At 39.3% G+C, this 13,889-nt stretch overlaps 1 protein-coding gene across 1 annotated transcript; it reads right to left on the bottom strand.

The window, feature by feature from the left end:
• Positions 1-876: 876 nt before the first annotated feature.
• On the bottom strand, positions 877-13,855 carry LOC124263276 (CUE domain-containing protein 1-like). The gene is made up of 9 exons (XM_046697867.1): positions 13,775-13,855; positions 11,739-12,200; positions 10,045-10,662; positions 8,734-8,944; positions 8,133-8,192; positions 7,007-7,132; positions 5,569-5,641; positions 4,693-4,807; positions 877-3,367 (listed from the first exon to the last, which is right to left on the bottom strand). Exons 2-9 carry the CDS (start codon positions 12,039-12,041, stop codon positions 3,263-3,265), a joined length of 1,611 nt encoding a protein of 536 aa, XP_046553823.1. The 5' UTR covers positions 12,042-12,200; positions 13,775-13,855; the 3' UTR covers positions 877-3,262.
• Between the last annotated feature and the right edge of the window lie 34 nt (positions 13,856-13,889).

Genomic DNA, 13,889 nt, shown 5'->3' with positions numbered 1-13,889 from the left:
CCTGGGGTCTTAGATTATCCAGTTTACATAATTCCACTTGAAAATTGTCCTACAACAAATCACCACTGCATTTTCAATATGAACTGATTTGAATAATTGGTCACTTAAATAGCCATCCAATGAAACTGATTTCAAGAGCAAGAGAAATTCTGTGTTAAGTCATGGACAGGCAATGAAGATGGCAAAATTATTTTTTCTACGGTAGTGAATGGGTCAATGGTATTTATTACAGCAGCATGAAGATATAATACCCTTGATAATTGAAGATGGGACAACAGTTATAAGAGGTAACTTTTTTTGTCGAGTATATATGTGTACCTTGTCAATGTCCATCCATAACTGCATCATCATCCAGGATCCAGTGTCCTTTATACTTGTATCTCCCAGCTTAATGATACATGCCCTGGACCAAATCACCGCCATAGATTCAGCTGACGAATGGTGTCATCTTCTCATTTTCATAACAAATGCAGAAATACTCTTGCAGATGAATGAAAATTCATTTTTGAATCATATTCAAAATAAACACAAATCTGAGCTTGTGAATGGGGTTGTGGGTATATAACATAATGGAGACATTAACACTGTCATAGCCACATACATGAGTTTGTGAAGTGGGCCACGTAAATAAGGAAGTGTCTGTATGTGCAACAATTGTTTCAACATCGACCTTGCTGCTTAATCCATTAACCCCAATCTAACAGTTCAGTCCATGTTATATAAAATCATTACCCAGGTAAGTTTTTAAATATGGAATAAAATTAATCTTAAGAATCTGATGTCACAACCTCTTGCTAATTAACATGACACTGAGAAGAAGCTTAATTCAATGCAGTCATAACCTACTGTTGATGATGGTTAATATGCAAGTAACCCTGAAACAGGAGATGGTTGGAACCACAAGTCTATCAACACAGGGGCACCTGCCCGGGTCAAAACTGTCTCAATAGAAGACATTTAAAACAGTAAAATGGTAAGTACAAACATCTCTAAATATTCGTCTAACAAGTATGTATCTCACACTCTTTCTAATATTTACATTGCAGTACTTTTCTGTACATATGTAGAAAACTCAACATGATTTACCAGCTTTCTAAGGATATTAACTCATACCAACGGAATTATTAAGAACAATTAACATATTGTTACAGTATCAGTTAGTCAAGTGTTGCTCTGAGGTGGTGGGATTGTGAAGACTTTATGTATTAGTTTCCTGACAAATGACTCAAAAATGTGTTATATTTCCTGACTTTAAGTACATGTCATGGATTGCCATTCAAGACATTTTTAAGGAAAATGAAGGATATTATCTCAATGCCGAAATCAACTATATCGCATATTTCAGTCAAGATGAATTCAACATAAGAATTATTCACATAAGGATTTTTTAAATATGTAAACCTGAGTGACCATGGCAACCAAACTCTTGTACTGCTGTAATATATTTGATGTAGAACAGTACAAAAGTTGCAATAACGGCAAACTATGATGCATTTAACTGGCTACCACTCATTTTATATTCAACTCAAGAATTGGGACATGTTTGATTACAAATTGGACATTTTTACTGATGTTTGGAGTTGGGAATCTAAAAAGGCTGCTACAAATACCTGAGCCTTGTCAGTGAACGCTGTTGAACTAAACACACCAGTAAATACTTGACCATTATTTCTATTTGTATCTGATAATCAGAATATGTACATGTCTATGCATGAATATATCACGGTATCTGCCTCATAGGTTGTTGGACCCGTGGATCACCTCAGTACAACACTGACCTAGTCAGGTCGGAACACATCTTCTATATCCCCAGGTCCGTCATTTCTCTCAACATGATCTGCCCCTGGATTCATTCCCATGGCCATTGCTGCTGGCTTCCAACGTCACTCAGTTGTGATAAAAATCTTGTTTCTTGTAAAAGCAATTTTTAATTCAGAGCTGGTGAATGTGGCAGTTTAACTACTAAGTTAAGTAATCTTAACTTAATCATTTGTTATAAGGTTGTCACATCAAATGTAGACCTCTAGAAAAATATTCTGGATCAGAATCCACCATTTTCCCCATGTTATTCATCAATCAAAGCACCATCTGCATATGGCAAACATTTTCACAACATAAAAGTGGTAACAACCTTTGTGTAATTCAACAATTTGCCATTTATTCCAGGCAAAGAAAAAAGTACTAAAAAGCTGATGATCCAGTAATGCCTTTGACACTACAAAAACTAAAATGTCAAATTCGTTTTTTTCGTGTTGTATGCAATAAAAACAATATCAATGATGTTCTTTCAGTATTACCACATCACCTTTGTACAGGATGGACTGAAAACAAATTTGATCACAACACAATGTCTCACAGACTCTACAACTCTGAATTTGTTAATACATGTCTTAAGATGCCATTATTGTTCACCCACAATCCACCCTCAGGCCACAGGAGCTTTAAGTGACGTTTACTCAGTCAACACATCGTCTCTGTAATCAAACCCTCACTAATACTATATTGTATCTTGTTACTTCAATGCCTGCCACTACATTCTTCTATATACATATGCAGTAAGCATACAACAGCATTGATGTGAGGTGTATAACACAAGCACTATATTGGCAACACTGATATGTCAATACCCTGAACGACAAAATTAAAGCAGATTCTGTGCTTCCTGTAACTCACTATTACAGTCAACTGTAATTGTTTGAAATTTGAAAAACTAGCAAATCTCAATTTGGTATTTCACTCCTTAATTCTTGCTGTAAATAGTACCACGTAACCATGGTAACTGAGATTAGTTCTCTTTCACAGCCCATGTACTAACATTTATGAAATTCAATTTTCTTTAAAAAAGTGTACAACTGCTTTTAGTAACCACTGAATGTCTTCAGCCTATAGTTTTCTAACATTTCCATGTTAATATTTCTTACATAACATTTACATGATTTCTCTCTCTATAGATAACTACACATAACCACATTCCTAGGTATCATGAAATGTAAATAACTTGTATCTCTTAATGGTAAGTTAACAGGTCTTTGAGGTGATGTTTTGTGATCAACAAGTTACAAATATTACACTGTTAGCTGTTTGTCAATGAGCATCAGAAACTGACAAATAATATTTATATTTCACAATGAATTTCAGCTTGCAACACTTTTCATTAAGAACACTACTAAGCACTGTTTGTAAACAACAAAATCAAGGACCTTGTCGGCCATGCTGATATATCTAAGGGAGACAACTGAGTAGTGCAGTAGCTTGCAGCCCGCTACACCCTGTGTGAGCTGTCTGGGTTGTATGTGATGATAGTGTCCGGATGGTACGGCGGGCGCTGTACAGTTCGAATGCTTGGCACTGAAGCTGGCTGGTGAGACTGAAAGGACAAAGATGTTACAAGGTTAGGATAATCCTCAGTTATCCAGTCAATGTTATCCCCATCCCTTTTGTAGTTTCAGGGTGAGTAAAACTGAATGTTGCTTCAATGAGTCCTTGTCACACATGCAGACTGTGCTGCATCCTGCCTGAGATCTGACACCTCAAGGTCTGACTCTGTGATTGGGTCAAAATGTACCCTAATGGTTTTACAAACAACTCACTGTATCCAGCCTCGTTGATATATGAGCCTTCATGATATATACACATCACTAATCAAACACCGCCTGCTTATTTTCATATGATAACACAAGACACTATGCTAAATGTTTTGAAAATTTTATAATTTTGTGAATTGAAATGGTAACAGAAGGATACTTTTCTCTGATCTATATTTTTATGTAAGTACGAAAACACTACATGCTGTTGCATATGCTGTGAAACCCTGTGTATTAAAATGGTAACAGTACCATATTGTATTCTGAATGAAACAAAAACTGAAATTGAAATTCAGTAACAAGTTAGTTGAGGAATACATAAAAATATGAACATCAACAATGCCGGGATGTATGGTCAGTCTACGTAGTTATGCTACCAATGTTATTGTCGCACCTTTCTCCTACAATGATTATTGTGACTATATGACCACATCAGTACCTGGCGGAGCCACCCCTCACATGGATAACAATATTAACATCTGCCTGTATCCTCCATATACTAGCAATAAAGCCTTGAATTCTCAGCACTGGTATCCTCTGCCATACCCCATTGTGCTTGGTGCCTTCGCACACATGAACATGCAACCTATAGCTTCTGAGACATTGTGCGAAGCACATGCTATGTATGTGAACTGATGTATGCACGGCAGGGCTCCAGATAAGGTCCGTATCGGCGTATGTACAGATAGAAAATATGCACGATACGGTAGGAAATAATTTCGAAAACGTAGCAGATACGCACCACAGCAAAGGTGTACGGTGTTAGAATCATTTACAGACATATTTATTTGAACAATTATTGTTTTATTGTTTATTGACCTGTTTACACAATAGTAGCAATGTTGTGGTGCATATATGAAACGAAACACAATATTACTGAAACTCATTCCATTCAGTACTCTTAAGGTTTTCCAGTACTCCTGTATTGAAAAAATATGGAGTACGTACTTCTGATGTTGTAATATTATCTGGAGCCCTGGCTTGGGTATGATTGTGAGTTTAGAGCAAAATTGAACAAATTGGACTCAAGTGCTGATTAATTAATGCTCATATGTATAGCTCAGTATTGCTGAACAAACAACAATCACCTCACATTAGACAAACTCACCATGTCCACATCTGCACCTTCATCATAGGCCAAGTGACTCTCAGAGTGACCTCCCTCTACGTCAGAGTCCTCTTCCAGCAGATTCATCCTAGAGGGTGCTAGTTTCTCTCGTATACTTGTTGGTTAAGGAAAACTTATTTTATATTATTTGTGAACTTTACAAGACTTTGATTCAGCATATACAAATTTTCATGGACAGGACACCACCTATGCAATCAATACTATTTCACAAGCAGATCAAAGACTGAGGGCATTCTAATGTGTTTCGGGATCCAAGTATGTTTGCATATTCACATTGCAGCAATATTCCAGGCATATAATGGTGGCTCTAAGTAATTGAGTTTGGACCAGACAAACCAGTGATTGATGTTCTGAGTAAAATTCCACATCGTCTACATACAATGACTAAATCACTAGTTTGACTATCTGATCATTAAGTCACCTCTTAAAACTATCCTAGGTTGCTGGAGACCAATTCTAACCAAACATTCCTTTCTGGAAGCAAGTGAACTGGGTTCCACATCCCCTAGACCAGTATTTCAGTCATATCATTGGGTGGTAAGTGATGGGGGAAAAAAACTTGGAGTGATGCTGGTCTTTGACATTTACAACTTTGGGGAAATCCAGAATCAGTTTGGATCGGATTTAAAAAATCCACAATAATATCTTACTAGAATGAATAAGGGCCACAACCCAATAGCAAATTGCAGCACCATAAGTGAGGACACCACCCATACACACATTACAGCACCTGAGACAATACCCATACTTCCATATATAACAAAGCCACAAACTACATTGATTATCATGAAGAACACCTGCCAAGTATGTCAAAAAGATGGAAAAGTGTGTGCAACATGTTTTTTCAAAGGATACATTTGTTTTGAAGACTTCTTCTTCTTTCTTGAAAAAAATTTCCTTGCTAAGGAGGCGAACTGTTTCTTTGATGCTGCAAGAGACAAAGTAACAACATACAATGGCTGGTATAGAATGAGGAGCAGTAGGCCTACCAGGAATTACAGTTGCCAGTGTCAATGATTATCTTGCACATTACGATGCCTCCTTAGGCTAAACTTCCCCTTTCTGGATGCTTAATGAGGGATGTCTACATGTATCTAAAGGATAAGGGCAGCAGATCAACCAGAAACGGTAACCCAGAAACAATGCTTTCCAGTGGAGTCAAAGAGGATTTGCCTCAAAAAGAAATCCTCCTTACATAACTATGTCTATAAAACAAACAAAAATATTTCTCCACAAATACATCCATATTTTACTGTACATGTTAACACTGAACCACTCCAATCACACTAAATCTGCAGTTTGTGCCAAACATATTAAATCTACTATGTCCAACCTGTACACTGTCTTTCCAAATTCAAACAGGCATGTTATTCGTGTTATTAGCTAGGCTTACTTGGCAGAAATATGACTCTGCTCAACAGGCGTCAAGTGGCTCAAATTTGTGTGAAATGACCAAGGACATTATGTTCAAACACTGGTTAAATGGTAAAAGGGAGTATATCGTGACATCCGGTTGCTGCTTGTACTAGCTCGGACCACTTTCCAACTGAGATATGATTGTATAGTTTCACACGGATACCCCACTTGCACAAACTATACTGACACCATGCAGATCAGTAATTCTTTAATACCCTCATTCATTCATTCATTCATTCATTCATTCATTCTGACACCATGCAGATCAGTAATTCCTTAATACATGCATTCATTCATTCATTTATTCATGAATTTATTCATGAATTAATCAATTAATTACACCACTTTTAGCAATATTCCAGCAACATCAGGGCAGGGTACACCTAGGTCTTCGGCGTCACGAGCCAACACTTTAACCTCCAGGCTACCCCACCGCCCCTATTGCCTCAGTGCAAGTCATGGCAGGTTCACATACTCAAGCAGAGAGTTGGGTTCAGTTGTCCTCCATGAGTTCTAACGCTGCACTCAGCAATATTCCAGCTATATGGCAGTGGTCTGTAAATAGTCGAGTCTGGACCAGACTGTCCAGAGATCAACAGCATGATCATCGATCTATGCAATTGGAATACGATGACATGTGCCAACCAAGTCGCGTGCCTGACCACCTTATCATATTTGTCGCCTTTTACGACAAGCATGGGTTACTGAAGATCAGTTCTAACCCGGATCTTCGCGGGTCCTTATTGCCAAGAACCAGGCAGGGTAACAAGAATACCATCTATTGGTATGATTTTGGGGATCAAACTTTATGCTCATCTAGCACATCTATCACGGATGATGTTGACTAAGATTCCCAATGCAACTCCTTGCCACCCACCTTTCCCCATATGTTTGAGTTTCCGTCGGAGTTCTGCATCCTCGTCATCCCCCTTGGGCAGCTGCTGACTGAACGGAAACGCTTCCAGTGTGTCGTCTCTGTCATCACCATAGCCCTCCATCATGGCTGAAAGGGAGTGAGTGAGGGAATGAGTGAGTTTAGTCTTACGTCGCTTTTAGCAATATTCCAGCAAAATCACAGCAGGGGACACCAGATAATGGGAGTGAGCAACCGAGACAGCAATGATGCACATTTAATCTGAATTATAACATACATGGGCATCTGCTTTTAACTGAGTATAACACTGAGTATTTAACTGGAATACCACTGCCTTATCACTATTCTGGTATGCTTTCCAGAAATACATCAGGGCAAAATCAGGATTGAACCCATGATCATGTATATATATGTGTGTCCAAGGGACGTAACTCTGCACTATGGCCATCCATGACCTCTCTGGAACACTATCTGTGTATCCAGTAGGTTGGCCTGAATAGCGTCAATGCACCTGTAAGAGAGTCCGAGTATTTCAAAACAAGCTCACTTGTTTGTGTGCCCACTAGTCCCTCCTCGCAGTTTCCCTACCTTTGGTTAATGAACCAGATCAAGGGACAAAGATGGTGGACATGTAATTATCACTATCTGTGATGACAATGCACCCAGTTGCACTGGGTAAAGCTGTGTTGAAATCTGCACCCTCTCAAATGCTTTCCTATCTCCACATTCCATGAGTCTCTCAACACACAGCTGGAGTGCTCTGGCTTAGCAGAGCTTGCCGAATGTGCTGAAGGCTTCCTGCAAATGTACTGACAAGCTCAAAGAGTGTAATAAGGGCTCAGACTCAACAGTCAACAGGTGCTTGCAGCTTGCAAGAGGGTTTCATTCACTCACCACTGTGAATCAATAACCAACCTTTGGAAAACATCAACAGAAACTATGCCATGTGTATCATTCTTGACATGCTTAAGCCATGAGATGATCATTGATTTAGCACCCATTGCTACACTGGGCATACATATCAGACCCTAGAGAAATCCAAGTTTGGGAGCAGGTGACTAAGTATATATATTCCTGTGATGGTGTATAATTTTTTTTTTTCCATAGGACACTAAATTCTTCTTCTTACCATCCCTGTCAGGACTGACTGGTGTCACTGCTGGCTCGAACGCAACTGCATTCATGCGGTCTGAAATAGGGATCAAATCATGAACTGATGGAGGTTACTGGGGACGTCCCTATTCAGGATCTCTATTCTTTAGTGCATGGGCTTCATGGGATTATCATTAAGAACAATCCATCCATTTTCTTACACAAATGTTACAAAACCCAGTTCTGATGCCACTGGGGTATGACTCACACAATTGGAGTAATTACTTTCCTAACCTTAGGAATTTTTTATAACATGCTAACGATCTTATGTAGATTATCCATTTAAATTTACATTTTGACATTGCATTCAATGCAGTAGATATTAGCAATAAAACTTCTTCTTCTGTATGGTAAGTGAAATACAAATCACATAAAAATAACTATTACATTAAATTTAAATACAAGGCAATAAATTGGGAAAGATTTAATTCCAACCTGGGTATTAAGACTAAAATTAACTGCAGGTATGGAGGTGAATATCAGCCTCTCCGCAGGTCACCGCTGGTGCAAAAAGATGTAACTAAATGCAAATAAAATGCAAAAACACATGTTCTAATGCCATGATGCAGGCAACTGACCTCGCTCCAGGGTGTTCATGAAGTCCTCGTTGTCTCGAAGTTCCTGCAGGAACTCGCTGTTCTGGAACATCAGTGCTAGCCGCTCATCCTCCAAGTACTGAGCCAGCTCAGGGTCAAGGTCAGAGGAAGCCATACGGCGCCGACGCTCATTTTCCTTGATTCTCTCTTGTAACATATCAGAACTGAACTGATGGTTGTGATTGGACAGGATCTGAAACAGATTTACTGTAGAATGAGTCACTGATACACTAATTCTAAGATCTCATGAGTGTAAGTAATGCATCCAAAATACATCCACCAATACCAAACTTGTCTATGAACCAAAATGATAATCATGATTAAGTGAGAACATGGTATTCCTGGGAAAATGCATGTCAACAAAGGACAGTAAAAATGTAAGGTATGTCAACAAAGGACAGTAGAAGTGTAAGGTATGTCAACAAAGGACAGTAAAAGTGTAAAGTATGTCAACAAGGACAGTAAAAGTGTAAAGTATGTCTACAAAGGACAGTAAAAGTGTAAAGTATGTCAACAAAAGACAGTAAAAGTGTAAGGTATGTCAACAAAGGACAGTAAAAGTGTAAGGTATGTCAACAAAGGACAGTAAAAGTGTAAGGTATGTCAACAAAGGACAATAAAAGTGTAAGGTATGTCAACAAATGACAATAAAAGTGTAAGGTACGTCAACAAAGGAACAGTAAAAGTGTAAGGTATGTCAACAAAGGAAAGTAAAAGTGTAAGGTATGTCAACAAAGGACAATAAAAGTGTAAGGTATGTCAACAAAGGACAGTAAAAGTGTAAGGTATGTCAACAAAGGACAGTAAAAGTGTAAGGTATGTCAACAAAGGACAGTAAAAGTGTAAGGTATGTCAACAAAGGACAGTAAAAGTGTAAGGTATGTCAACAAAGGACAGTAAAAGTGTAAGTATGTCAACAAAGGACAGTAAAAGTGTAAGTATGTCAACAGTTGCAGAACAATACAAACTTGATCAAAATTAGAAACATGCATGCACGCATGCACAATTGATTTTCTACAATGGATTTTGGCCATGATCAGGGCACAATTGCTGATGCAGCCTTACTGTGAAATAATCGCTCACTACCAACATGGAATGAACCATATCAACATGATTAACAGCTTCAATGATCATAATGTTAATATTCATTATAATCAACTACTTTTTTCAACAAGCAAAAACACTGGATATTCTGGTCCAGGCTTGAACAATTACAAACTGCCATCATACAGCTGGAACATTGCTGAGTGCAGTGTTAAACAACAAACAAACAAAATCTGTCCCTGTACATACCCTTGGCTGTGACACTGTCCTCCTGTGGTGTGGTTTCTCTGATGTCGTCACTGATGACGGAGATCTCTGGGGAGACACAGTTGGAGACAGTCGCAAGAAGTCATCCGGCAGTCGACCCAGCATTGGCGGGTTCCAGTTCCGATAGGATGCCTTCTTTGTAGCACTACTCATACTGAAACTCCGGCCATGTAGCTTCCGAGATGTGTGATCAGCAGGGCCATGGAGACTCCAAGAGCGACTAGCCATGGCCGCTGATGGACCTTTCCAAGATGATTTCTCTGTGGAACCAGAGTGATTCCAAGAGGATCTACTTGAGTCTGTTGGACCATGCCATGAAGGACTCGCCGACGCAACAGGACTGCTCCACGATGATATTGGAGTCTTTGGTTCAGTATTGGACAAGGCCAGTTCATCAATACCTAAATCCAGTAAGTCTGCTATGGGCGGGTTCGGTGGACTAGACTTCACTGTTTTTCGTACACTGGGGGATATCAGCATCTGTGGCGACTGTACAGCTTCTGAGTATGGTGGTGGGGATTCCCCTATCGGCTCTGGCAGTGGAGCCTTCTCTGACAATGACCTTTTTGGTGGAAGGCAATCTTGTTCGAGAGGGAATGGCTGCAATACAAGATGGGTGAAAACATGACAGATTGACTGTCAGCATATGCAAGAAGCGACTAACGGGATCGGGTGGTCAGGCTTGCTGACTTGGTTGACACATGTCATCGCCATTGCGTAGATCAATGCTCCTGCTGGAGCTACTAACGGGATTGGGTGGTCAGGCTTGCTGACTTGGTTGACACAAGTCATTGCAGGGGTGGAAATAACTTTAAAATTGATAGTGTACTCCGGCACAATGGCACATGTAAAGTCACTTGCCCTGATAATTTTTCCACTATACCGACCGTTTTCTTACTGATTTTTTAAATAAACAACATAATTAACATTGGAAAGTCAACTGGACACTGGTACAGTGTGATATACAAATTTGCTTGCCTGACAGAAAAAAACAGTGGACACAGACGTCGGGCAATGGGTTATTTCCACCCCTGCATTGCCATTGCGTAGGTCAATGCTGTTGCTGGAGAATCACTGGATCGTCTGGTACTCAATTATTTAGAGACTGTAAATATAGCTGGAATCAGTGTGCGAAATAGTTACCAAGTTTGCCCGCCAGCCAGGCTAGCTATGCCTGAAAGTTACTAGCCCACAAAATAATTCACTAGCCCGAAATGTGAATGTAGACAAAGTTTTCATCATTAGGCTGCTAATATGATGAACATATTTTATCAGGCCATAATCTTGCATGATTTAAAAGAGTATTATAACTTAACAAGTTGGAGAGAGTGATATATTTACAAAATGACCCCAGAAAATTCACTTGCCAGTTGGGCCAGTGACTGTGGAGATTTGCCTAATTACTAGCCCGACTGGAGTTTTACTAGCCACGGGCTAGCGGGCCAGTGGCTATTTCGCACACTGGCTGGAATATTGATGAGTGTGGCGTAAAACTAAACTCACTCACACATGTAGTCCCATACATGAGTCAGTCAGATGTCAGCAGAATTTTGAGTAGTATTTATTTAGATTCTATCTAGTTGAACAGATTAGGCAGAAGAAAATTTTACTTGTCCTGGACTTTGGACTAGTGGTTTAAGCTGCAGACTGAATGTGTCACTTTGATTTATATTTACCAGTCCGGCTGCTAGTGCCGCCTCATCCTCCCACTGTAAGTCTTCAGGGAAAACCTCGTTGTCGACATTCATTGTAAGAAGCTGATCGATTGTGGCATCCACGATTCCGTTGTTGGCTCGGAGAACAGCCTCAATGACTTCCTCATCCATGTTGGGAAACATCCTCTTAAAGTCAGTCATTGCCTGGTGAAACTCCAGCTGCTTTGTTGGTCTCGAGTTCACCGTACCCGGCGTGAAATCATTTTCGTATCTAGGGCCTTGGCGGCCCCGTCGGTGGTTGTTCATTCGTTCCATTTCAGCCATCACTTACAGAGGTGATGTCACCTTGGATATTTTGTACAGAATGGCATCTTCATGGGAGTCGCTATTTACAATCAGATCACAGGTGCAGACTTTTGTAGAGGTATTCAGGATCTGGTCATGATTGTCCCTCTTCTTCACAACATCTGCAGACTCTCCTACCTGGGAAAAAAGACATAATCTCAGTTATCAGATAAATGATCAGTAGTACATCGCCTCATACCTCACCACTCCCTCTTTTTAAAAATTACTGAAAAAGGGACAAGTGCCCAAATTAGCATCGGAATCAGCTATAGTTCACAGAATAAACACATGCTACACCATGGCTAACTGTAATCCTTATTAGTATACGAGTCTGCTACCAAATTGCCCCTTTTCCATATTTGATTAGTGTTGGTACACCTACAGAATACCGGATACCTACCAGCCATATTGATTATTGTTTAGTGTCACCTTAACCCTAAACCTTACCCTAAGTAAATTTGCATGCTTTCAAAGATGGCGGATGGTATCCGGTATTTTGAAGTCTTGCCTTCGTGTTTACTAGGTAAATTCTACTCAGTTTACAGTATGAATGTAGTTCATTTGGACAGCTTGTCAGGATTACAATCCAAAGGTTGTAACTTTGAATCTGATGGATTACAACAAGAGCCGGTTAGTTATCAGAGCTCCAGATAAGATTTAGCTCATGTGGGTACTGTACCCACTGTATTTTTGGAGTGGGTATTATGAATGTTGAGTGGGTATTTCATTTTCCGTTACCCACTGCTTTCAAATATGTTCGTATTTCAGTCATTTTACTCACCTAAGTATTATGTCATTTAATAAGTTTACTAAGCAGGTATGTTCTGCCTTATGTCATACCTAATCAAAACCAACTTAAATATAATGGAAATGATTTCATAAAAAATCACTCATCCTATACTGACAGTACAACACTTGTCCTATACTAACAGTACAACTTGATAGCAATCGATGTCTTTTTCATTACGCAAGCGATTTTTATAAATATATTCCTTACGCATTTATTTTAAACTTTTTGCGTATCTAACATTTTAAATGCGTGATTGGTACGCAACAATTATTTTTCAATGCGTAATTGGAAATTTTCTATGTGTATTTTACCCCGATACGCAGCTTATCTGGGCCTCTGAGTTATCATAGTGACACCAGAATGAGAGGTTCTATCATGTCTAATATTGTCTATAGATAACCTAAGCCTCGTGTAAACATGAATCAGCTATAGTTCACAGAAAGTCGCATATAAGATGGTCCTGAGCACACGCAGTGCATTTTTGCAACATATTTGATAGGGACCATTTCAGCTCATATTCAAAACAGCATCATCAGCCTATAGGTTGGTTTAAGAGTAGATATAGTCATGATTGTTTGGGCTAATTATGATGAGAATGACAATCTGATTCTGCTAGCGAAAGTGAAAGTCAACAAAGGACAAGAATGCAGAAAATGCCTGCATAAACGAGAATTCTGTGAGTGATACTGGTTCTGGTAATGGTGGAGAATAGTGGCCGAGCGTTCCACCACTGAATCTTTATGCTCATAGATGTGATGTTTACCAAACAGCCACCTGCTCGGAGATTCAGATGACAGCCAAGCCGGGCTTGTTATGACACTTTCATTTTCGCATATTACGGAGTATTTTTACATTACGGGTTCATATATTGGTGCCAGTAACATAAACAATACATAACTACAACGTATAACACATACGATACCTAATTCAGATCCACATCAACATCAGAGATCGTCTTTTCCCCTGATGTTACAAAGTACAGAACTTCCTTTCGGAAGTCTTTAATCACATAAAGTATGTAACAAATATTGAAACGA

Source organism: Haliotis rubra, unplaced genomic scaffold, assembly GCF_003918875.1.
Source record: "Haliotis rubra isolate DU_JTF1 unplaced genomic scaffold, ASM391887v1 Scf877, whole genome shotgun sequence".
NCBI classification, from domain to species: Eukaryota; Metazoa; Mollusca; class Gastropoda; order Lepetellida; family Haliotidae; genus Haliotis; species Haliotis rubra.
Note: the sequence above shows the minus strand (reverse complement) of the source record. Positions and strands in the feature narration are given on the sequence as shown.

Bases quoted from the DNA above. Each gene is read 5' to 3' on its own strand.
- LOC124263276 (XM_046697867.1), bottom strand. From the start codon at position 12,041: ATGGCTGAAATGGAACGAATGAACAACCACCGACGGGGCCGCCAAGGC. The intron at 8,193-8,733 runs GTCAGTTGCCTG...TCCCTATTTCAG, and splicing joins CATGAACACCCTGGAGCGAG to ACCGCATGAATGCAGTTGCG. The intron at 5,642-7,006 runs GTGGGTGGCAAG...TGTCTCTTGCAG, and splicing joins ACTCAAACATATGGGGAAAG to CATCAAAGAAACAGTTCGCC.